General features: G+C 45.8%; 1 protein-coding gene across 1 annotated transcript in view; it reads left to right on the top strand.

Annotated features, from left to right (window-relative positions):
- Positions 1-26,343, top strand: part of LOC132502799 (transmembrane protein 132B) — a 374,167-nt gene that overhangs the window by 342,386 nt on the left and 5,438 nt on the right. The window contains exon 6 of the mRNA XM_060118978.1: positions 22,029-22,234. Within this exon, the coding sequence (XP_059974961.1) occupies positions 22,029-22,234 (206 nt within the window). The remainder of the gene's footprint in view (positions 1-22,028; positions 22,235-26,343) is intronic.

Genomic DNA, 26,343 nt, shown 5'->3' with positions numbered 1-26,343 from the left:
GTTTTTTGATAGTAGGTTTCAGAGGAAAGGGAGCTATTTCTTGTCCCCTGGTCTCTATAAGTCAAAGATGATACATGTCACTCGTCCCTCTGATGGAGAATTCTATATCTTTCTAGGCATTAGAGGAAGGTTGGACATCGGATCGTATTGGATCAAAGAGTGTCTGAGGGGCTGAGGCCCTTGAAATCAAATCACAGGAGAAATGATTGAAGGAAGTGTGAGTGTTGAGCCTGGTGATGCGAAGAAAAGGCCCAGGGAGAGGTGAAGAGGGAAACATGACAGCTCTTTTGAAGTCTTTCAAGGACCATTGTTTGGAACATGGGGTAGATTTGTGCTTCTTAGATTTCAAGAGTGGAAGTCAAAAGGGAACCACCCGAGCTCAACATAAAGAAAAATAATGCAGAGGGAGTGAGTTTGGGGGGCGGGGGTAGGCTTCCAAACAGGTGATGTCAGTTCAAATCCTGACTCCATGGGGGAACACCTTTATGACTTAGTAGTAAAGTATCATTCCTATGGCTTTCCCATCAGGGAGTCAGTTGATAAATAAAGTTTTCTGAATTTGCAAAGGAATTTTGTTTCCATCCTCATGACCTGGAAGGCATGTGTGTCAGTTTCTTCTTGCTGCTGTAACAAATGAATGTGAATTTAGTAGCTTAAAACAATGCACATTTATTATCTGATGGTACTGGAGGTCAGGACCCTAAAATGGGTTGGTTGGCAGGGCTGCGTTGCTTCTGGAAGCTCTAGCAGAGAATCTGTTTGCCTTTTCCAGCTTCTAGAGGCTGGCTGCCTTTCTGGGCTGTGGCCCTCTCCTCCATCTTAAAAGTCAACATCGTAGTATCTTCAAATCTCTCTCTCTCTGACCTCTGGTTCCATCGTCACCTCTGTTTCTCTGGCTCTGAGCCTCCTGCCTCTCTCTAATAAGGACCTTTGTGATTACATTAGGCCCACCTGGCTATCCCAGGATAAACCCTTCACCTCGAGATCTTTATCTCAATTACATGTGCAGAGTCCCTTTGCCACATGTATTAGTTTCCTAGAGCTGCCATGTCAGTTCCCACAAACTCAGTGGCTTAAAACAACATAAATCTGTTCTCTCCCAGTTCTGGAGTCCAGAAGTCTGAAATCAAGGTGTTGGCAGGGCCATACCCCCTTCAGAAGCTCTAGGGGAGGATCCTTCCCTGACTCTTACAGCTTCTGGGGGCCCCAGGTGTCCCCGGCTTATGGCCGCATCCTTCCCATCTCTGCCTCTGTCTTCACATGGCCTTCTCTTCTGTCTCCGTGTGGCCTTATTCTCCTATAAGGGCGTTCGTCATTGGATTTAGGGGCCACCCTGATTCACAGTGATCTCATCTCACTATCCTTAAGTTAATTATGTCTGTAAAGACCCTGTTTCCAAATTAGGTCACATTCACAGCTTCCAGGGGCTAGAGCTTGGATATATCATTCTGGGGTCACAGTTCCACCTACCGTGTAAAGTGACATATTAGAGGATTTGGGGATTAAGATCTAGACAACTTTGAGGGTCTTTATGCTGCCAGCAACAGCACATTTGCGGTGCTTTGCTAAGTGTCTTTCAAGGTCTTCAGAGGGAGGAAGAAAAATGCAATTTCCATGTTGTAATTGTGATTTAATCTTTGCGTGTCTATCCTGCCGACCAAGTGATGGCCTCCTGTTTTTAATGTGTTGGTAATTGTCCTGTTGGTCAGTGAGTTGCGGTCTCCAGAACCGCAGAAGCCCCGGCATACGTCACCAGCAGGGGATGAACTCATTCACACTCGGAGAGAAATCAATGTAAACTCATGCTGATCTTGAAGAGGGTACCCTCCAACTTTTGGCTGCAATAATTATGTTTCCAGCCTTCTGGTATCAGCTGGACTTGAAATAATGAGATGCTAAAGGCCTCCTAAAAGGGTATTAACATTTAAAAGCCTTCTCTGCCCCAGGGAATGTCTTTATTTCCATACTTCGTCTGTGAAGGGCAAGTGTAGGCAGCAGATGTGCCGGCGAAAAAAACCACAAAGGTTTCTGCTGCTTGTGTGGGGTCACTAAACAGAGCCCAGTGTCATCGCTGGAGGATGCAGGAAGCTTCGAGAGAGCAGCTGCATTTCCTGGGTCATCACGTAGCCCCTGCAAAAGGCTGTGTGACCCGATTTTCCTTAAGTGGTTGGATTCACAGAGAGGATAAGGTGGAAGGTGGGCGTGTCCTGAACATGGTCCTTAGAGAGGCATCTGAGAGCCGATGTCACTGAGCCGGAGACATCGCGATTCAGGTGGAGGGAACTGGATGGGTGTAGGGGGCAGTGGGATCTGGCAGGCCTGCGGTGAAATCCTGTATTGGTGAGCTTTCTTTTGTTTTGGTTGCAAGTGATAGAAACGCAAATCCAACTGTCTTAAGCCTGGAAAGGGGAAATATATCCACTCATGCAGCTAGGCGGAGTTGGATCCAGAGGCACATCTGGACTCGATTTCTCTCCTTCTCTGATTTCTGCCTTCTTCTGTGTGGTTTTCACATCTTTTTTCTGGGCTCGTGCTACTTCCTGGGCCCAGCATCCCTCCCCGACTCCCTGCATCTGGACACGCCCCAGCTGTGTCCTCTGGACTCTGGCTCAGGTGCCCCTGCTGTGTGCAGCCACCTCCTTCCTGCCGTTCTGCATCCCGCCTCCCACACCGGGGTCCTCACCTCTGTGCTTCTGTGCCCTGTGTAGATGCACGTATTAGGGACTCAGCATGTCGTGTGCCCCTGTACAGGTGGCAGGTTTGCCCCTTGAGGCCAGGTCCGTGTCTCACTTCTCTTCCTGCCCCGAAGGGTCTGTTAGAAGGAGCAGCGAGAACAGCCACAGCCCACGGTGACACCGTGCCAGACTCTGGTCCACTGGTTCTTTACACATTGCAGCCTCCAACCCGCCCAGCACCCCGACAGAGTAGGTACCACTCTTATGCCCATTTTACAGCCCAGGAAACTGAGGCGGGAGAGGTTTAAGTGTCTGGGCTCAGTGGGTGGTGAGTACGCATTAGTCCACTGCATGTGCAAATTCATGGTACTGAAAAGTGGACAAACAGTCCCTTCCTATTTCCTCTCTCCTGTAAAGACAGAATAAAAGACAGGTGTTTCTGAAAGTCCACATTTTATGTAAGACTTTTGGTTGTTGGCAAGTCATCCAGTTGAAAGAGATGTGCAGACGCGTTTTGCCCGGGGGCTGTGGTTCTCACCTTCCACGTGTCCTGCACTGTAGGAGATAAACCTAATGGAAGGTGAGGCCCAGGCACCTGGGGGGTGGGATTGAGGACCTCGTGGGGATCCCGCAGTGTTGATGAAATAGGTTCAGAACAGTCTCTCTGCACTGACTTCTCTCCAAAGGGTCCTTGTCTGCTGTGAGCTCCAACGGGCTTCCAGAGAAACCCTCAGGCGGATCCTAATGTTCTTAGAAGGAGATGGAGAAAAATCCAGAAGTGGTTTAAGCCCATTTCTTTCTCTTTTGGCAAAGGCTTGGCACACATTCCTGCAGAAAACACTACTCTTCTGTTTCTCGGCATGAATTCCCTCCCCTTCGCCCATCGCCGGGAGCCAGGCAGCTAAGAATAAGTTGTCAGGCAGTTTGGATGTTACTGCCTAATTTTGTCCTTCTTGATGCTGGTAATTTGGACTCTCATTGTTCCATTCTAATGGGAGATGTGTCATATATTTCCTGTTGGCCAGAGGATAGATATTGCTCCATCCCCAACCTTTTGTTCCTGTCAGCATCGTTCAGATTTCAATATTAATGAGATCTTTTGTTCCTTTCTGTCTTTAGCATCTCTAATGAAGAACTAACATTCTGGAATTGTTTGGGCATCATGTGGAGAGACCTTGGGACTAGCCAGTGTTGATCTGCAGGCGCCGGGCTTTGTGCCCTCAGTAAACAGAGCCGCATTGGGGAGGTGGTGTTATTGAGGTCTTGGGCCGACACCGAATTAAATCTCGGAGACAGAGTTTTGGGCGAACCAGAAAAGAATAGCTTCATTGCTTTGCCAGGCAAAGGGGGCCACAGCGGGCTAATGCCCTCAAAACTGTGCGTCCCGGCCTGGAGGGGGGTAGTGAGGAGTTTTATAGCAATGGTTCAAACAGGGCGTGGTCAGCTTGTGGACCTTCTTCTGATTGGTTGGTGATGAGGTAATTGGGAGTTGGCATCATCAACCTTCTGGTTCCAACCGGTCTGGGGTCTACGTACTTGTGGGCAGCCAACAGTTCACTTCTCCCACTTGGTGGGAGCTTCAGTATCTGCAAAACGGCTCAAAGATATTGTTCTGTGTATTCCTTGAGGGGGAACCAGGACCCTGCCCCAAGTCTGCACTGCTGTGTCCTGACTGCTCCTCCCTTGTCTCTGCATCCCATCTCTTCCCTAACTAACAACTGCCTGAACCTATCCGTTGAAACTCAGGGAAGGTCACGGAGGCTGAATGAAGCCTATTTCCTGTAATGAAGAAATGGGGGACACAGGAAGGCTTTTGTGCCCAGGAGCCCACAGGGTCTTGCTCGGTATCAGGTCTGTGACTGTGCTTTGAATATCAGTCAGGGTCAACTACGGCCACTGTGCCTCTGTCTCCTGGCACATTTATCCTTGATGTTTTGGGGCTTGGTTCACAATTTAAACTCCTTCCGTGAGCTTTGATGGTGGGCAGAATGTATCAGCTTCGTATTCAAATTCATTGAGTTTCCTAAAGAAACTCAAATCATTTCAATATACTTTATTTATTAAATTTTTTTTTAATTTATACAATTTTTAAAGGTTACTTTCCATTTACAGTTATCACAAAATATTGGTTGTATTCTCCATGTTGTACATACAGCCTTGAACTTATACTCAGTAGTTTGTACCTCACACTCCCCCACCCCTATATTGCCCCTCCCCCCCATTTAAATAAACTTTAGAAGTTAACTGTCTAAGAAAACTGATGCACAGGGCATTTAATTATTGTGGCTAAAATACAGGTCACCCAGTTGCTAAGTGCCAGGGCTGGGGTTTGACCCCAGGAAGCTTGGCTCTCGGCCCCTGCTTTAGAGAGAGCACCCCAATTTCACAGGGAACTTAGCCCTGTGAACTTAGGGTGCTTATTTCAGGGACAGGCTTCTTTCCCCCCTACTTTGGGATTATCCATACACTGACTTACTTTATACATATCCTAAGATTAAGATTACCTTCCAAAGATAAAAATGTAGCCCTCTTTTCTCTGAAACATTTCAAATGTCTAGAGGGACATTCAGTGATGTTAGGAAGTGGTGAACATAAGAAGAAATCCCACAAAGAGCTAGAACTGACTTCTTCAACCAAGAGTCGCTCGTATAGCAGAGACTCAGTGAGCATTGATGAGAGAAGTCTTCAGAGAATCTCACACATTTTCCCCCAAATATGCAGGAGTCTTGCATGAGCAATTCATTCATGCTTTATTGACATATATCGCTACGCTGAGATGGACTTTGAGAAAGTAATGCTGCCCTTTAGCAGCAGGTGGAAATACAGATTCTGTCTCAGTCTAAAACAATGGGATAAGATTTTTCTGGGACTGGATGGACTGGATTATGTAGCCACCTATTAAACAAATGGGCTCATATCTCTTCTAATTCATTTTCAAGAGGGACGGGCTTCCAGCAGGCAATGATCATTTCTATTCAATGTATATACTCAGTGTATTCCTTCTAAACTACTCTTGGATTATGGCCTGGAGACATTTCAGGTTTAAATGCAAAGAGACAGTCTCAGAATTCAAAGCACTGCTTTCGACTCCTATTCCCCTCTGCAGCGTTGCCTTACCCTTCTTAAAGGGCCCCTCTCCAAATGTTTCAGATCATTTTGACCACTTCTGAAGCTCAGTTTAACAGGCTCTTTTTTAAAATGAAAGACCTCAGCCCGAAGCGATTGCCCTAATATAGTCATCTTTTAATGCTCTGGACAACAGAGCAGTTTCCATCATCAAGGGTTTCAATTGTGTCACTCCCCAGGGAATACTTTCAGAGAGATGAATTTATCCACAACTTCCTGACATCCTTTGTGTCTGACACTTAATAAATATTTGGGTTACACTCTGACTTCTTTTCCTATGAGCAGAGTTTGTAGGGAGAGCAGTCGGTGACCATATGCTGAGACTGTCTGTGTGTCTGAAGCCCACTCATGGGGACGGTGGATTTCCATGTGCTTTTCTTGACAGCCTCTTTCAGTGAAAGACTGATACTGAGGATCTTGAAGGATTTTCCAGTTCTGATACCAGTGCTTGCACCGTGGCCTGGGTTGGGACAGAAGGGACTTTGGTCAAGGATATTGGGCCAAAGCATTTTGGTTTCATAAATAGGATATAAATAATATAGAAAAAACAAAACTTGTGATAGGACCCCACTTCCTGGCATGTGCCAATCCAGACATCACTAATCAATCCCAGCACTCCTTCCTTCGACAGCCCAGATTCCTCCTCCAGCAGAGGTCCCTTGAGCAGCAGCTAAGAAGTGATTTGCATTGGCAAGTGAGATGAACCTATTTCCTATTGCTGGTAAAGTCTGTGGGGAACTAGCAAAAGTTTTATTAAACATTGAAGAGCATGATGCTAATGAGGCTGTGATATGGACCTCAAAGTTTGATATATTGGAGGGAGAAAAAAGCCAAAACAACATTTCTGTGCCATTGCTCTGCATCCTATCATCCGTATCAGGATATCCTTAGGCCAAAGGTCATAAAATGATAGGCCTTGAGGCAAATCCAGACCCCAAGACGTGCCCCCAGACAGAGCAAAGTACTTTAAAAATGTATATACTTAGATGCCAACATTCAAACATTAGCAGATTTCACCAGAGCTCTGGAATTCCCTTTTCTCTCACAAAGTCCAAAGGTCTCTGAACACAGCCCATGTGGCAGCTATGGGGTTAGGGCAGTGGCAGCGGTGGGCTCAAGGTAGTAGCCGCTGTCCCCTTTGGGCAGGGTTTGGGCTGCTCCCTCAAGTTTTTCACCATCCCCAAGTTCCCTGACCTTCACAGCAGACCCACCTTCCTTGTTTATGTCACCTCCCTGGGCCGGGAGGGATTTGATTGTTTTTTTTGTTTGTTTTAATTTTAATTTTATTATTATTTTTAAAAACATCTTTATTGTAGTATAATTGCTTTACAATGGTGTGTTAGTTTCTGCTTTATAACAAAGTGAATCAGTTATACATACACATATGTTCCCATATCTCTTCCCTCTTGCGTCTCCCTCCCTCCCACCCTCCCTATCCCACCCCTCTAGGTGGTCACAGAGCACCGAGCTGATCTCCCTGTGCTATGCAGCTGCTTCCCACTAGCTATCTATTTTACGTTTGGTAGTGTATATATGTCCATGCCACTCTCTCACTTTGTCACAGCTTACCCTTCCCCCTCCCCATATGTTGAGTCAATCCCCGGAAGTTCCACCATCCCAGGCCAATTGTGCTGAAAAAAATCTGGGTGAATTATACGGGTAAACTGAAATCTATTACAAATATATTAGATAAGTTAGTTGTATTAAGTGAGATGTATTAGACCAATGTATTAGATGCAATTATTTTAATTCATTGCTAACATAGGTAGAGGTTTTAACAAGGCAGAGTCACTTAGTGTAAGAACAGCTGTAATTTCACCATGGGGGCTACTTCTAAAGCTGTTCAGACTGGAATTTTTATATCCAGGATTTTAATTAGCCCATGTCACACTGGCGAGGACTCCAAGTTGATCAAAGGGGTGAATTCCAGGGACTTCTGTGCTGCTGAGGCATTGCTATGCTTCACCTCTTCCTCTGTGACTGGCTCGGCCTGTCTGGGCTATGATTTGCTGGTCTCTCTGGAAATCTCCGAAAGTGTGAGTCTGGACGCCCAGGCTTCTCTTGGCAGGGCTAAGCCAGTCTAGTCTCTGCCAGATCTTAGCTTGGGCCTTTCAACACCCCTCTTTTTTGCATTCTGATTTTGGAGAAATTGATGAGGTCATCGTTGGCATTTTTCCTTTTCCCTTCCCCTGGAGCCTCAGAGATAAAAAACTCTCAGCTGCTGGTTTTTATACCTTGAGGTCTCAGTTCACAGCATTCTTTGATAGAAAAGTTTCTTTTCTTAGGGAAATTTTCAGAAGTACTTTCAAGATAAGTTTGGAAAACACAAACCCTGCAGATCCCTCTTTCCCCTGAGAATATGCTCATCCTGCCGCAATGCCTTTTTTTTTTTTTTTTTTTTTGCGGTAGGAACTCGCGTCCCCTGCATCAGCAAGCGGACTCTCAAACACTGCGCCACCAGGGAAGCCCCACACAATTCCTTTTTTCAATGTGACTAATTGATGCTCAAACCCCGAACACCTAAGCTTGTGACTCCAGCACCTGTGCCGATGGAACCTCGGTCCCAGCGCTTCTCTCCACCAGGTTCAGTGTCTGCGGTCAGAGCTGGTGCAGGAGGCTGGGCAGCGCGATATGCTGGGCTCTCACCAGATAAACAGCTCTTAATCCCTCCTGGGCCACCGTTTGATGACTAGGAAGTGCTTGGATCTTTTCCTAAATTCAAAAGCGTTCGTGGTGCTTTGAAAATTTCCCAATGTTGAGGGGTAAAAAGCTAAAATGAAAACATTTCCCAGATAAGCATATGCTAAACTTTACAACAAACCATAATCTTGGGCCTCATTTGCTGGCGTGGTTTTGATAAGGGACACGATTTTGGAAGCACTTGTCTGTCAAGGTAGAATCACACCTTGTTGAATGTGATTTGGTTGGGGATGTATCATGGAGGTGACCCAACAAGCAGAATGCAGGAATTGACTGGTGATGCTCGGCTGATGAGTGGGGAGATGAGGCTGGATGGGAGCAGGTGTCCGTGGGTCTGTTGTGGAGGGCTGTCCTGAGCATCTCGGACGAAGCTGAGTCGAAGTTGGGTGGGCCGGAGGCAGCCAGTGAGGCCCGACCGTCTTGTAAACACCGTACAAACCTTACTGTTTACCAGTCATTGTTTTTGACAGTATTTTGCACAGGAGTCTGTCTCTTCTACTCGGATCTCCTCGAGGGCAGAGACACTTGGGTTTGCTTTATGTCCTCAGAGCCCTGCCGGGAACCCAGCATGTAGCATCACTGAGTTGTAACCTCAGACTCGCTGTGACCTCTCTGTGCCTTTGAGATGGATCCTCGTCCCCCCTGGGCTGCGCAAGAGTTGCATTCTCTGAGGTCTTTTTAGCACCAAGACTTTAAGATTCTCTAAGGAAGGCATGTGTTTTGGATGAGCAGTGGTCTCCATTCTGCCCACGCTGGCCCCGAGATCTGCCTTTGCTGGGAAGCCTGGACGATCAGTCAGTTCCGGGCTGGGTGCTGGGCACACTGCTTCGGAGAGGAAGAAATAGCATACCAGACATGGTCCAACTAGGGAAGTGAGACTGACCTGCATGAAGAAAGAATTGATAAGAATAAAGGAGCCTGAGAGCAAAGCCTCATGATCAGAACTTGACAGTGAATTAAGGAATCTCCTTAGAGTGGAGCTTTCAGTGTGGTGATGGGCGTGATGGATGGGTGAGGCGGGAGGGGCTCACAGGACCTTCCCATTCCTGGTTGTACGATCCTGAGCAGAGCAATTCCTCTCTCACTGATTCTGCGTAGTTCCCGTATGTCTACAAGGTACCAGGCCTTGTGCCATGAGCCTGAACTGCAGAAAATTAAATAAGGCAACATGCTTGTCCTTAAAGGCTTGCCTTATCATCTAGGAGGGGCAGAGAAGTAAGCATTACTATATTAAAAGTCATGGTCTATGAAGGTACAAAGGTGGATAGAAGGTTCCTCGAGCCAAGATCCATGGACTTATCTCCTAGAAATCTTCATGAGAATTATTTGACTTCGCATATTCATTTTTTATGATAGTCTATAGACTGTGTAAGCAACATGCACCATTGTCAGTAGACCCAATCACTGCTACTTGATTTCAGTTCTGATGTTTGGACTTGTGTCCATGATTGTGCGAGGGGCCCAAAGGACTTGGAGCTGCATCACATGAATAGTTTAACTCTTGAGAATTCAGCTATATGCATTTGGCCCAAAATAACATGGTGTCCTTACATTTACATGCATACATATACACATATATAGGTAGAAACTGTGCATCTTTTAATCTGGTTATGTCTGTTCCTCTGCCTGGTAAAGTATTCATTGGTGTATATTGGCCCACCTGGTGGGGGGCACTTGAGCACAATGGGAAGAGTCTCCCCATCTTCCAGAGATGTGTGATGCCTTCTTCTGGTGGCCAAGCAAGTGAGTGGTGATGGTGTCAATGACCTCTTGCCTTCAGGAAGACATTAAAGACTGAACTGAGGCCTCCAAGAAACACTTGACTAATGACATGTTAGAAGAACTGGAAGATACTTTTACAGAAGGTGCAGGTGACAAAGCACACAGGGAGAGCCAACACACTATAAGTTGCTCGAGTGTTCTGAGCAGAGGGAAATAATTGAATAATCTGCATATACCACTCATCTGTACAATTGCATGCTACCTATAGTTTTATGTATATATGTTATATATATATATATCTTATGCATACATGTTACTACATATTCTTTGTATTAAGATCATAAATGCTGTGCCTGGTGAATGAAAATAGGGATTTTCTTGTATAATACTGGTTGGGTGCAATTTTGCTTCAGTTAACTTTAGAACCCAACTGCCATTTGCATGGGACATTGAGAAAAGAAAGAGGTATGTTATAGGCAAATGCTCTATTTGTGCCAGCTGAAGGCCAATTGACATTACAGATGAAGGAGCAGAAACTCAGGTTAAATTACCTGCTCAGAATCACACGGTATTATTCAGCACCCTTCAGTAATGTTCTAGGGGGAAAAAAGATGATGGAGGTGGTATGTTTACTTATCGCAGGGAGGGGTAGACAGTTATGCCTCTGACCAGCGAAAGCATAGTCTGGGGACCCACTGGGGACAGGAGCGCTGTTATGTCCTAGAGCTTCTTATTGTATAAACTTTAATGAGGGAACTTAGTCGCTGTTTGCTAGAGGCAGGCAGGCCTCTTTTTAATAAAGCAGCTTAAATGTAACTCAAACTGGTTACTTTAGATACAACAGAATTCCCCCTAGTGCCCTAAATGGCAGTTTTTATTATACTGCTGCCTAAAGACTGAGACTTTTGCCCCATAGGGGAGACAGAGGATATGGAATGTGTAGAGTTTCCGCAGTGGCTGCTGTCCCCCTCCTGAGCCGCTGTCCTGGGGATTCTGCTAGCTCTTCCCTCGAGGGCCCGATGGGATTCGTAGAGCAAGCCCGGGGGGTACAAGCTCCGTGTTTACAGGCTCTAAAGCTTCACACTCACACCAGCACCTTTAGCAAGTCAGTACAGTTTTTCCCTTGGATTCCTTTTTTTTCTAGCTTATATGACATCCAGCAGGGTCACCCTGGGGAAGCAAATGCTCAATTTCTCTTCCTCCCTGTGGGCATGTGTCTGTCTCCAGATTCCAGGTTAGTTTGTAGCCCTGCATCAGCAGTACTCTGATGGGTTTAAGAAAAGGTTTTAATTTGCAGTTTGGCAAAGGGCAAGAGAAGTGCTCTTTTCAGCCATCTACCTCTCTGAACTGAAACTTGGCTGACTTGATTTTGTCTCTGATTTTTATCAAGCAGAGGATAAGCCAGGCCCCTCATTTTAAGAATACTTTAACTGAAAACTAAGAATGAACTGAATATAGAGAGGGGATCAGCGGTTACTGCAGCAGCTATTTGACCAATAGAAAAGAACAGTGTTGGGTCAGAATACACCGCTTGGGACACTTGCCCTCTGTTACTGGCTAGGTGACCTAACTGAGCGTTAGTCTCCTCATCTGTAAAATGGGTAAAGGATAACTTGCCCACAATACTCCAGTGCAGGATTTTTTTCAGATTAAGGGCCAGTTTTCATGGGATCTCACCAGCATTTTGTAAAAAGTGAAGGAATAGAATGGACTGGAATGGAATGGCACAGAGTGGAGTGGAGTGGAATAGAATGGGATGGGATAAAACAGAATAGAAAATTCAGAGTGACTTGCAAGTAATGAGGTTAAGTATTTTTTCATGAAACTTTGGCTTTTGCCTTTATGTATACTTTTTGTGTATTGGTCCTAATGTAAGATGTATTTTCTAATGTGGGTTGTTCTTCAAACACTATTTGAGACACATTGTCGTAGACTGTATCAGTTAGTTACACCTGCATAACAAACAGCCCCAGTATCTTAGTCACATGCCACCATGAGCTTTTTTTTATTGCTCACAGGTCTTCAGATCAGCTGGGGTTCACCTCATCAAGGTTGCAGGCACCAAGAGGGCAAACCCAATCCTTTAATTATGTTATTTTTTAACTTTTTATTTTATATTGGAGTAAAGTTGATTAACAATGTTGTGTTAGGTTCAGGTGTACGGCAAAGTGATTCAGTTATACATATACATGTATCTATTCTTTTTCAAATTCTTTTCCCATTTAAGTTGTTACATAATATTGAGCAGAGTTCCCTGTTCTGTGTTTTCAGTATTTTATGGAGAATTTTTTGTTAAAATTCTGCTGGGCAAAAGGAGTTATTTGCCCAAACCTAATATTGTTGAGATAAAACATATTTTACCTCTGGTGGGGGGAACCACAAATTCACAAGGCAGAGGGTGAGGGTGCCGTGTTGGGTATGTCACTGAAATCTACCACATGAAGCAATCGAGAATGTCAGGTGGAGGGGAAATTCCCTGGCGGTCCAGTGGTTAGGACTCTGTGCTCTCACTGCTGAGGGCTCGGGTTCAATCCCTGGTCAGGGAACTAAAATCTCACAAGCCATGTGGTATGGCCAAAAGAGAGAGAGAGAGAGAGAGAGAGAAATAGACTGTCAAGTGGGATGATGTTTTATAAATTGCAATATGCTGTATGTGTCAGGTTTTGTCTTTAAACGTGTACCCCTCCTTCCTCCTTCCCATCTGTTCTCCTGCCGTGGGGTGAAGAGAAAGGTCATACATATGTAAGAGAATTCTTCACTTATCTTCACCTTTGGGTCCCGAAAATGTTCCTTGATGTCTCCTTCTTACTTCTGAGAAAGACTTCCCTCTATTTTGTTGCCAGTGTGCAATCTATTAATTTACATGTCTGTATATGTTGATTTTTTCCTGTTTCCAATTTTTGTAACTAGACTGAAAAATCTCTCGACATGAATTGTTCTCTTCTGTACTTTACCTTCTTGTTACACAACAGGTATTTGGTCAGGGGTGTTGGAAGACAGTATTATATCAGTGACTTACATTTAGTGATCACTCAGGAAATGGTGATTTTATTTGATTGTTTTTTGCCTGAAGCTCCAGGTGACAGGCAACTCATTTCTTCTCTCATCTCAGTCTCCAAACTCAGAGTGGGTATTTGGTGAGTTTGGCATTAGTACGGGGCCATTGGGTTGTACAGTGCATGCTGGAAACTCTTGTGTCGACTTAGCATGGAAGAGCTGGACCGAAGATCAGCACTCAGAAAACACTTGCTGTCTGTTAAGTGATTTTTGTGGTTCATCTTATTTAACACTTAGGGCAGGAATTATCATCCCTTGTCTCATTTCTCTGTTCCCCATGCTGGAAAACGTCCTTGCAAAAGCTTTCCGTATCACACTCCCCCACTTCCATTCTGTCATGAACCCACGTCATCAGAGGTTTGCCTCTTCTCCGCTGAAGTCCCTTTGTCAAGGTCTCCAGGGTTCATGGCCAATTCCTATGGTTAGCTTTCAGTCCACAACTGACTCGACTTCCTCTCTGTTTGATATCAATCCCACCCTGTCTTCGGAGAATCTTCACCACTTACCTCTGAGATACCATTCTCTCTATGGCCTTTCCTTCTTTTTTTTTTTTTTTTTTTTTTAGTTTTAAAAAAGTTTTTGGCCATGCCACACGGCATGTGGGATCTTAGTTCCACGAGCAGGGATCGAACCCAAGCAGGGATTGAACCCAAGCTCCCTGCAGTGGAAGCACAGAGTCTTAACCACTGGATCGCCAGGGAAGTCCCCCTGGCTTTTCCTTTTTAACAAATTGGCCCCATATTGTCAGGTCCTTATATTCATGACCTCTAAGTGTTAGCAGGCTCAAGGCTGAAATGTGGGATATTATTCAATCTCCTGGCTTTAAATACTGCATATGCTGGCATAATCCAAATTTATTTCTTCAGCTTGAGCCCTTCTCCGTGGGCTCTGTACTTGTGCTTCCAACTTCTTACCTAACACCTTCATTCAGATGTCTAATAAACATTTCACATTTAATATTTTTGAAATGGAACTCCGGATTCTTTCTCTCTTCCCCAAATCTGCCTTCCTGCAGGCCTCCCTTATCACAGGGATGGCAATGCCATTTTTCTGGTTGCTCGGGCCAGAAACCTAGCAGTCATCTGTGGCTTCTCCTGCTCTCACACCCGACAGCCACTCCAGCAGCAGCTCCTGCCAGGGCTGCCTTCAGAGGCCTCCTGAACCTGACCACCTCTCATTCCCTCCATCATACCACCCTGATGGGAACCTCTTTCACGTCTCTGTTGCATGGGCTCCCCCTCTGCCACCCCTGCTAGAGGTATTCTGTTATATCTTCCAATCACGCTACTTCCTTGCTCCCAACCCCCACAGCTTCTCATTATACTTACACAGTGGAGTACAATCCAGCCCCCCCGGCTACTTTTGTGCTCCCTTGCCCTCCTTTATGGTCCTTGAATACGGCAAGAACATACCTGTCTCAGGGCCTTTGCACTTCCTGATCTTCTGCATGTGCTCATGACTCACTTCCTCACTCATTCAGGTCTCTAATCAAATGTGATCTATCCAGGGAGACCTTCCCTGCCCATTCTAACTAAAACCGTTATCACTGTTTTCTTACCTTGCTTGATTTTCCTTTGAAGCCCATCTCGCTACCTGATGTTACATTTATATCTAACTATCTATCTAGGTGTGTGTTGAGTTTGTCTGTCTCCCCCATTCCACAGTCAGTTCCATCAGGGCAGGGACTGTATTGTTCATCACTCTATCCCCAGCACCTAGGACAGTTCCTGGGTCTTAGTTGACATTAAATAAATATTTATTAAATGAATGAATGATTTATTCTTATTTTACAGCTGAGGGATCTGCAGCAGAGAAAAGCTGTGTCAAAATACACTGGGACTCTGAGCTGGCTCTCTCCATCCTCCAATGATAGGATGGGAGGGAGTCCAAGCTGGAAACTTCGGGTACCCATGGGTTCACAGATGCAGAATCTGAGCCCGGAGATGGGGGGTGACTTATTCAGGCATGATGAGGGGAAGAGTTTGGACAAGAACCCAGGTTACTGGACCTCAGGCTGAGGCATCGAGTTGCTGCCTCCAGCTCCTTCTGCCTGGATTTGAGTACTAACTATCAAGCTGGCCTCTAATTAATTGATACCTCATGCTTACTGACACATCAGTGGTGGCCTGGGGCCAAGGACAGAGGGAGCAATGGGCCGAAAAGGGGCACAAGGGATGCTTCAGGAGCATCGGAGTGTTCTGTGTCCGAGCATGACAGTGGTTTCACAGTGTGTGTACCGTCAATCTCATCCAATTGTACCCTCCAAACGGATACAGTGCATTGAACAGAAATTACACCTTGATGAGTTTCATTTAAAAAATCCCAACGTGTGTATTTAGGTCTTGCCTTTCCCAATCAGGTCTTTCTTCTGTGGGCTGTACGGAGGGGCTAACACACAGTTTGAGGAACCCCTGCCCCCCGACTCAGAGGACCTGAGTGCAGATCCCTCCTTGGCCCCTCACAGCTGTGATCTCTGCTCAAGCTGTCTCTCCTGGACCTCATTTTCCCCATCTATGATATAGGGACAAAACACTTAACGAATGGGATATTTGGAGGATTTAATGGCTATCATTCTATGTAAAGCTTTAAAAACAATGCATGATGCATAGTAAGCACTCAATACATGATAGCTATTATTTAATTATTTTTTTTTTTTGCGGTACGTGGGCCTCTCACTGTTGTGGCCTCTCCCGTTGCGGAGCACAGGCTCCGGACGCACAGGCTCAGCAGCCATGGCTCACGGGCCCAGCCGCTCCGTGGCATGTGGGATCTTCCTGGACCGGGACATGAACCCGCGTCCCCTGCATCAGCAGGCGGACTGTCAACCACTGCGCCACCAGGGAAGCCCGATAGCTATTATTTTTGCTCTTTGTACTTCTTGGGGATATAAAAGCTCAAGGTAAAATGAATTTTTTTTTTACTGTTACTTTTTTTTTAAACAACTTTATTGGAGTATAATTGCTTCACAATTGTGTATTAGTTCCTGCTTTATAACAAAGTGAATCAGTTATACGTATACATATGTTCCCATATCCCTTCCCTCTTGCGTCTCCCTCCCTCCCACCCTCCCTATCCCACCCCCTTAGGTGGTCACAAAGCACGGAGCTGATCTCCCTGTGCTATGCGGCTGCTTCCCACTAGCTATCTACCTTACGTTTGGTAGTGTATATATGTCCATGCCTCTCTCTCGCTTTGTCACAGCTTACCCTTCCCCCTCCCCATATCCTCAAGTCCATTCTCAAGTAGATCTGTGTCTTTATTCCTGTTTTACCCCTAGGTTCTTCATGATATTTTTTTTCTTAAATTCCATATATATGTTTTAGCATACGGTATTTGTCTTTCTCTTTCTGACTTACTTCACTCTGTATGACAGACTCTAGGTCTATCCACCTCATTACAAATAGCTCAGTTTTGTTTCTTAAAATGAATATTTTTTGAGTACCCACTGCTCCTCAGACAAAATATACTTGCTAAACTTGGTAATAAATACAAAATGTTTGATTTGGTAATTGAATTGAAAGGTGTTTTTTCTTTACATAGTTTCTTTTTGCCTATTTTAATATGTAATTCAGCATTTATTGTGAATTTGTGAGAAACATACTCTTTGATTATATAGCTTCCCCCCCATTACTCAAATCTTTTTATTCTTCATTAATACACAAACACACATAACATATATTTATAAAATTAGTATTAACGCCTCCATATAATTCTAAAAAATTTTAATTTTATTGAAGTATAGTTGATTTAAGATGTTGTGTTAGTTTCAGGTGTACAGCAAAGTGAGTCACTTATATAAGTGTGTCCATATAATTTTAACTACATCATTTTTTCACTAAATATTATATCATGATTATTTTTCCTTTTTCTTAAATTTTATTTAAATTTATTCTAGGATTCATAGTATTTAATTTGTATGCACTGCTATTTATTGAACTAGGCATTGTTTCATTTTTATTTTCATTACGAACATTGCAGAAGGCACCCTTCACTTTATTCAGCTTAAACAAACACCATTTACCCTTCTTAACTGCTCTTACCAAGTTGTCAAGGAGGTAGACTGCTTCCATTGCCATGATGATGTAGCTTTTTTCTTTCTAACACATTTCTCAAGATGGAGGAGGGGTTAAGAGGGAAGCCTTGTACAGCAGGGGCAGCTCCTACGGTGCAGACACAGATGCATCAGCCGTCTGGCAGACTCGGTGGGGGGCACTGATACACAGACTCAATTCTTGCTTCTTTCCTAAATAGAAAATGAAGTGAATGCTGAATCTCACAAGATCCCCAAAGGAAACATATTTACATCGGGAGACCACTGTTTGCCTCTATTACTCTAAAGTACTGTAACTGAAAGTGTAATTTGACAGTAAAACAATGAACCTCTAAAGGCAGCCTTCCTAAAATGACATTGACAAGCCATCTGGCACATGCTCACAGATTAACATGGCATGAACCGTCATTTTCAATCTCCACGTTCCTGTCCTCAGCCCTTCTTATATTAGGATTCACGGCATTTGCTGTTCCAGCTTCCCCTGGGGGCTCAGAGAGCCCTGAAGGTATCTTCTGGATGAGTGGTGGGAACCTGACTCTAATCTTTACCTCGCAGTGTCTACCTATCTCTTCCAAAAACACACGTGCCCTCACTGTGTGACACGACACAGGTCAGGTCTCTCAATTCCTAGCCAGAAGGCTGAATTCGCCACAGGGAATCCAAATTTCTCAGCTCATTGACCTCAAACTTCCTTAGGATTTAGACTAGGTTTCTTCTACCAGTCTATCTCCTCTCATGATATCCAGAACATAACACTGCCTGAGCCACCTTCTCCCACTTCTAACCCAGACACAGGCTACTCCTGGGGCACAAGAATGAATGGGACCCAGAGGAAACCAGTGACATATTCACACTGAACACCTATGTACTGAACACTTTATGTGGGTCATCCCTGCACTAGAAGTGGAGACGCAGGAGGTAAGAGGAGACAGGTCCGTGGTCTCAAGCAGATCATTTCCAGGTGGAGAACAGAGATAGGAAACAAGTAACCAACCAGGAGCATGCAGAGAGTGATAAATATTGAAAAGTAAATCATAAAATACAACACGGATAGAGCAATCCAGTGTAACTAGCATAGTGTAAGCCATATGACTTAAGCAATATGAATAGTATAATATACTGTCAGTAACACAGAAATAGTGTAAATATAGTTTACATAGTAGCACACACAGTAAATTAGATAGAGGAGAGTAGTAGAGTGACCAGGTGAGGGGCGTGCAACTTTACATTAGAAATGACTCAAGCAATCCCTTCTGAGGAGTGACATTTGAGCTGAGTTCTTACATAATTTATACCACTTTTGGTGGCAAGTAACAAAATACCATGGACCAAACTGGCTTTGACAACAACAGAAAGAAAAACACATGATAAGAAGTTGAAAAGTCACGTGGTACCAAGTGGGCTGGTCCGGTGGTCCATCCAGGTGGTCACTGAGGATGTGGTTCCTTCCGTCTTTCTCTCCTTCCATGCTCGCCATGTCAGCCTGCTCCTTGGCCAGCCCTCCAAGGCTCTGAGGTCACCATTGTAGCCCCTATTGTCACCTCCCATGTGGCAGCATCCAGTGGGAGAAGGAGGGACCACTTTCTGGGCATCTCGGAGCCAGGAAGCCCTTCCCAGAATCCCCAGCAGACTCCTCACGCCTCCTTGGCCAGAATTGTGTCGCATGCCTTTCCCTAAGCCAGTCACTGGCAAGGAGCATGGCTGGACAGAAAAGAGGAAGATGTGCGTGTGTGTATGTTATGGGGCAGCGGTGCTGGTGTGTGATTGAGTGGCCCGTAGACAACCAGTTCTATCTGCCTCAGACCTGAACGACAAGCAGGCCTCAGTCACAGGAAGATCGTGGTAAGGCCTTCGGAGGGGGATAAGCTCAGGAGCGCCAAGCGAGAGAAGACCCATGGGGGACTGGTGGGGAGTCTGTGCAGGGGGGCAGGGAGGGAAGTGCCAAGGGAGCCTGGAGAAGGAGGTAATACCAGCTCCTTAGGTCTTGTAACCTGTGATCAGGAGTTTGGACTTTGTCCCGTGTACCGTGGGAGGTCTCTGGAGGGGACTGGCGTGAACAGGCAGGGGAAGGAGCACTGGGCCAGGCGTTCGCAGCCCTGGGGGCTGGCTGGCATCATTACACACACAGGTAAAGCCCTGGGAAGTGATGTTCCCTTTCGCTACCCTGGATTCAGTCCAGGTAAAATGAGGACCGTGATGCCCGCCCCACAGAGTTATTTGTGGAGACTAAGGCTTTGAGAGGGCAAGAAGAGCATTGCAGGCAGTGAGGTCCTATACCTATAAGAGATACCTACTGCAATTGATTCTCATTATTTGCAGTAGTTATGTCTTATAAAGTCACTGCAAACACTGAATTAGCAAATACTAAACCATTCCTTCTAGAGGAAATACACACATGCATGCATACATACATCTCATATAGATCATAATCCTGAAAATTCAGGACAGTTGAGGTCTGTACTGTAGAATGTAGGACGGGGAAAGTTCTAGAAATAGGTGATGCCCACCTGAGCCAGGAGAAGCTGAGGGCAGAACCCGCTACTGCACCCACTGTAGAGTTCTGGTCAGTAAGGAACCTTGTTCTCTTGAGATAGGTCTGCGTGTAGCCACTGAGTGCAGGGATCTTTAGGGGTCTTACCGAATGTCTCCCGGGGCAGTGCTCTGGAGGGAAGGCAGGGGTTTCTCTAGAATGGGTCTTCCACCCCTTTCTGAGTACTTAAGGAAGGGCATTCGGGCTCAGCATTGGGTCCCCATCGCAGGAATTTAAAATAAGAACTTGGCGCTCCATTCCATTTTCTGCTCTAATAGAAAATTTTGTCCTGATTGCTCTCTTTACAATCCTGGGCACAATAATGCAGATTTACATCCCTCAAACATGCCCTAAAAGACAGCTGATTTGCTTGTCTCATGGTTTTTCTTCTCCCTTTTAAAAAGTAAAGCAGACAAAGGGAGGGGATGGGTGAAGTAGATTCTTTTAAGCTTCGAAAAGTGATTGAATTGTCTTTTTTCAACTCCCACTGGAATTTCAGGGGGAGAAACACATTAGCTGCCAATTTCCACTGCCATCTGAGGGCAGATTTGCTGCTCAGGGTAGTAGAGCCTGGAGGGCAAGGGGCTGTGGAAGGCTAAGTTCTGACAGGATGGGGAAGCGGCTCCCCAGATGAACTCAGCCTGATGCAGTTTCCCTCCAGCAATGCTGCCTATTGCTTTGTGGCCCAGGGTTATCAGGTCAGTGTCACTGTGATTTCTGCCCATCTTCCCATTAGTGGCCTTGGTTAATTATGCTTAAAGATTCCTAAAGACGTTGGTGCCATTGTGAAGTGGCAATGACAGGTACCTGTGTCTGCAAGGCTGATGCAGGAAGGGGTTTAAGCATCTCGTTAAGTTATTTTCTCCTCAGTCTCTGACTGCACTCTACAGTGAATCAGGCTCATCTTTTCCTTCTCGTGGGAGAAAATTCACATTCGCGCCCTTTTTTGGGGGGAGGAGGGAGGTGATGATAATTTGTCCCGAACAACGTGGAGGTTTGTTCTTTGAGTTTCGACCTCGGCACTGCTGACATGGCTCGGAGCCATTCACCTGTTCACATGGAGGGGGCAGTTGGATGTGTGCACCTGGGGCTTGGAAGGGAGGCCTGGGCTGCAGGTACTGATTCATGTGAGGAAGAAGAGGTCAAAAGTGAGTCTTCGTTTGTGGCTTGCAAAACGGGCTGCCTGGTGGCCTTCCAGGTGAGCTGGGGAGTCCTGACAGCGGCCCAGCACCACACGGTACCCTTAAAAGTAGTGTGTGACCTCCAGCCAGTGACGTCGCATTGCTGGCCTCAGGTTCTTCATCTGTAAAATTAGATTGTGGACCCCTGGCAGTTTTGTGGTTCTGTGCTGAACTGAATGTTGGTTTTGTGTCCTCTGCACATAACGTGACCTTTGCTCCCTCCCCCCCAACACCCAGATACATACGTAAAAGACATTCATTCTCCTGATGGTCCAGGAGAGAAAGTCATCAACGTTTTCCTTGCTTATCCAGGAGATGTGAAGTGAAATGGGGGCTTACGTTGTCTAACAGCCAACCCACGAATGCATGCACGCTAAAGGGTGCCTCCATGTGCTGAGTCAGAAGTCCGTAACAAAATGCCGCGTCCTCACCTCCATCCTGCAAAATTACAGTGTGATGGGGCAAAAAATAATTATGTCCGCATTTCTAGTGCATTCCATGGGTATTTTCCTGCAAGGATTTTAATCTAGTGCAAAGCTCTCTTGGTTTTTCAGGGGAAAAAAATCCCCTTTATGGCTTGACCAAAGTGTTGTTTTAGTAACATATAGATATACCTTTTTAAGCATCTCCAGATACGGTGCAAGAGTGAAATGTGTTGCAAGTGGGGTTTGATTAGCGATGGTTTGAGTACATAAAGGAGGTGAGGTAAAGGGGAAAAAACACTCACGAAAGGCAACAAAGGTTATGTAACTGCATTAAATTATGTTTATGATTTTACTTGTCAGTGGTTCGTCATACAAAATGGTTTTCCTGGAGTCTGTTGTCCCTAATTAGTGCCTACAAATTACCTTCTGTTCAAGTCATGTTCTCCTGGTTGTCCTGGGTCTCATAAATCAGAGCTGTTGCAGTTCATGAACTTTCATTGTCAGGTTTTGCACGTGCTTTTTCCTGCTGATGCATCTGGAGATTCTATCCCCTCCCCCAAGGTCTCCAACGGCTGCGATTCGATTTTTGCGAATGGGAAAGAGATGAAGAGCAAAGTGGACACGATCGTGAACTTCACCCACCAGCACTTCACCTCCCAGTTAGAGGTCACCGTCTGGGCGCCCAGACTTCCCCTGCAGGTCGAGATCTCGGATACAGAGCTCAGCCAGATCAAAGGGTGGAGGATCCCAGTGGCTTCCAACCGAAGGTGAGGAACCAAGGGGGTGGGGGAATGAAGGTCATGGAGGACTGTGGTTCTGAGGTTCCCGGGGCTCCGATCTGAGGCAACGTCCTCAGGGACCCAGGCCCTAGGGAAGCTGCATCCACAGTGGGTGATAGTGGGATCGGAGTTCAGATGGATCTGACTTGGGTACTTGCTTTGACAGGAGGCGATTATAATAGGGATAATAATCATCTCTACCTCGTAGAAGAGTTGCTAGGATTCAGTAAAATGATGCAACGCATAAGAAGCACCTAGCACAAGGCCTGGCATTTAAGGGAATCGCTCTTTTTTTATTCCCTACTTCCTTGTTCTTCTTTCTTACCTTACCTCAGTTTCCCACTTAAATGTCAACCGTCCTCTAGGGAGCACAGTACAATGGTTAAGTTGTGGGCTCTGGAATAAGGCCACTGAGTTTCACCCTGGCTTTCTCACATACAGCTGTGTGACCTTGGGCAAGTCACTTAACCTCTCTCTTCCTGTTTCTTCATCTATAAATTGGAGATGACAATAGAGTTACTGAATAGAGTTATCCCAAGAATTCCGTGAAAGGATACATCCTGTGGTAGACAGAATTCTAAAGATAACATCCCTTCAAGAGTCCCATCTCCTGGTTATTCAATCAAGCACAAATCTGGGACTGCTGTGAAAGGGTTTTACAGATGTAATTAAAATTCTAAATCCGTTAATCTTAAAATATGGAGATTATCCAGGTGGGCCTGACCCATCAGTTGAGCCCTTTGAAAGCAGAAAGTTTTCTCTAGCTGGTAAATGGTACCATACAGTACGAAACCTTTAAGAATGGACATGTTTCTATTCAGCATAATTCCCTTGAGATCCACCCCAGTCATTGCATGTTTCCATAATTCACTTATTTATTTTGCTGAGTGTATCCCCTGGTAGGGAGTATCACAGTTTGCTTAATCATGCATCCACGGAAGGACACGTGTTTTTTCCAGTGTGGGGCTATTTTGGATAGAGATGCTATGACAAAAGCTTGACATACAAGCTTTTGTATGAATGTAGATTTTCATTTTTCTGGGGAAGATGCCCGAGAGGGGAATTGTTGGGTTGTATGTTAAGGGCATATTTAGTTTTTTGTTTTTTGTGGGTTTTTTGGTGGTACGCGGGCCTCGCACTGTTGTGGCCTCTCCCGTTGCGGAGCACAGGCTCTGGATGCGCAGGCTCAGGGGCCATGGCTCACGGGCCCAGCCGCTCTGTGGCATGTGGGATCTTCCCGGACCGGGGCACGAACCCGTGTCCCCTGCATCAGCAGGCGGACTCTCAACCACTGCGCCACCAGGGAAGCCCAAGGGCATATTTAGTTTTAAAGGAAGCTGCCAAACTGTTTTCCAGAGAGGCTGCTGCATTTTTCATTCCCACCAGCAGTGTGTTAAGTCATCCAGTTACACACACATCCACATCCTTACTAGTGCTTCAAAAGGTTACCTGCACTGTGGCACCATTTATGATGATATAGGGAAGAGAAAGCAGATTAGTGGTTGCCATGAGTTAGAGATGGTGTGGAGGTATAAGGCAGTACACAGGACACCCCTGTGGTGACGGACCAGTTCCGTATCTCAGTTATGGTGATGGTTACATGAATCTGCATGTGATAAAAATCACATTGAACAACATATACACATACACAAATGGGTATTCATTAACCTGTCGAAATCTGAATAAACTCTGTGGTTTGTACCAATGTCAATTTGCTGGTCTGGGTATTGTACCACAGGTATGCAAGATGTTAAATCTGGGGGGCTGGCTAAAGAGTGTACAGGGCCTCCCTGTAGGATCTTTTAAACTTTCAATGAACTTGAAGTGACCTCAAAATTTAAAGTTTTTTTTAACACAACAGAATGCAATCGTTTTATTAATATGGTATTTCTAAAACTTCATTTATTCACTCACCACTTTTATGAGACTGCAACTTTTGAGTACCACCTAGAATATACTTACTACTGTTCTTTTTTCAGTTTTATCTATTTATTTAAGAGAAACTCCACATCACTATCAAAAAGAGCCAACTAGTAAAAATTAATGCAAAGAAAATAAAATATTGTTATTAAATTCTGAGTAGATACAGTTGTTTGTCTGAATTTGTCTTTATGAGCTGGGAGAGACTAGCAGGTATCAGAGAGCCCTTAAAGATCGCCTGGCACCAAACAGAGACGTTCCCTGTGATATAATCAGGAGGATTGAAAAATAAAACGGAAACAACCTTTCTGTGTGTCAGCCAGTGTTTTTAGTGCCACCTGGAATCATCTCACTTAAAAGCAAGGATACTTACCCCTCACTTTGGGAAACTCAGATTGCTAGGTGCTGGTGAAATTTTTTTCCTGTAACTAATAATCTAATAATCTAAACTCAAATTAATTTTTCCATTTTAGAGAGTGTTGAGAAAACAAAATAATCTCATTTCTTTTACCAGTCCAGTCTGAATTAAACTCGGTCTAAGCAATCTGCCCCCAGTATGGTAATTTACTTTATATACATCACTAATAGAAGATGGTAGAACCTGTGAAAGCTAGTTTTACTTTTCTAACCTTGAGGGTTAACCTTTCAGGGAGGTGGAGTGACATATCGTTAAGAAAGTGGGTTTCAGAAGTGACACGGTGCTCATCCCAAACTGCTGATAACGAGCTCTGTGGGCCTCATATTAACTGCTCTGAGCCTTGGTTACTTCACGTAGAAACGGGAGCATGCTTCAGGGCTGTGGTGAAGAGAAATGAAGTCCGTTATAAAAAGGGAGAAGGCTTCCCTGGTGGCGCAGTGGTTGAGAGTCCGCCGGCCGATGCAGGGGACACGGGTTCGTGCCCCGGTCCGGGAAGATCCTACATGCCGCAGAGCAGCTGGGCCCGTGAGCCATGGCCGCTGAGCCTGTGCGTCCGGAGCCTGTGCTCCACAACGGGAGAGGCCACAGCAGTGAGAGGCCCGCATACCGCAAAAAAAAAAAAAAAGGGGGGGGAGAGAAAGGGACTTCTCTGGTGGTCCAGTGGTTAGGGCTCCACGCTTTCACTGCCGAGGGCCCAGGTTCGATCCCTGGTTGGGGAACTGAGGTCCCACAAGCTGTGCGGTGCAGCCAAAATAATATTTTTTAATTTTTAGAAAAAGGGAGAGGACACCAGTAGAGGGACAGCGGCCAGGCTTGGACTCCGCGTTGAGGTGACTGGTTGTGTGGCTGTGACCCAGTTGCCCCTTCTCTCTGTGCCTGGGTTTCCTCAGCAGCGAGATCAGCGCCTAGAACACCCTGTTCCTCGAGGCCTGTGTAGATGACATGGGTCACTTGTGTGTGGCTGGCAGGTAGCACATGGCCCATTTGCATCAGCTCTTTACAGGAGCACTCAGGGCAGGACCCGGCACATGCTAGGTCTAACCCAGCACATATAAGTCTCTGCCCCTTTCTCCCCTGACCCAAGACCCATCCACTGAGGGCCACAGACCAGTCAGCAGCCATCAAACCAGGTCCTTTCATAAAGGACACGGGACAGGTGTGTCTGGAGGAGAAGGTTCTAGAATGGCCGAGCCAGACAGGGTTTCTCAGGGCGGCTGTGGGCAGGTGAGTAGGGGGACAGGAGGAAGGAGGAGAAGCCAGGACGCAGGTGCCAGACATGGTTCAGTAGTTTCAACAGCTCTGCGGGTCGGCGGCCACTCAGATCAGGGCGGATGGGAGGTAGGAGGCTTTACCCTGATCACCTTTAGGGCTGGGAGCTCAGAGGAAGCCGCTTCTGTAGAGACGGAAGGGCCTGATCCAGGGAAGGGGCTGGATGTGGGCACTGTCCCCAGGTGATGGTTCATGAGGGCCGCCCTCAGGTGTCGTCACACCTGGCCTACATCTCCTCAAGCACACCTGTAGGGCTGTAAGGGGGGTCCTTGTCATCTCCACTCCCAAGGTGAGGTGCCCATGTGGACGTGACTGATGGCTCAAGGCCAGTAAAGGGAGGTGGATGCAGCCTCCACGCGGCTCTTCTGACCCCAGACCTCCCATCCCCTCCTCTAGCCCCACTTCATCCCCGCACGGGGGATCGTGATGAAGTTGCAGGCTTCCAGAACACAGGACAGAGATGCGGCCTCTGCCCATGTGGGGCTGGTCC

The sequence above is a fragment of the Mesoplodon densirostris genome, chromosome 15, assembly GCF_025265405.1.
Source record: "Mesoplodon densirostris isolate mMesDen1 chromosome 15, mMesDen1 primary haplotype, whole genome shotgun sequence".
In the NCBI taxonomy this organism is placed as follows: Eukaryota; Metazoa; Chordata; class Mammalia; order Artiodactyla; family Ziphiidae; genus Mesoplodon; species Mesoplodon densirostris.
Note: the sequence above shows the minus strand (reverse complement) of the source record. Positions and strands in the feature narration are given on the sequence as shown.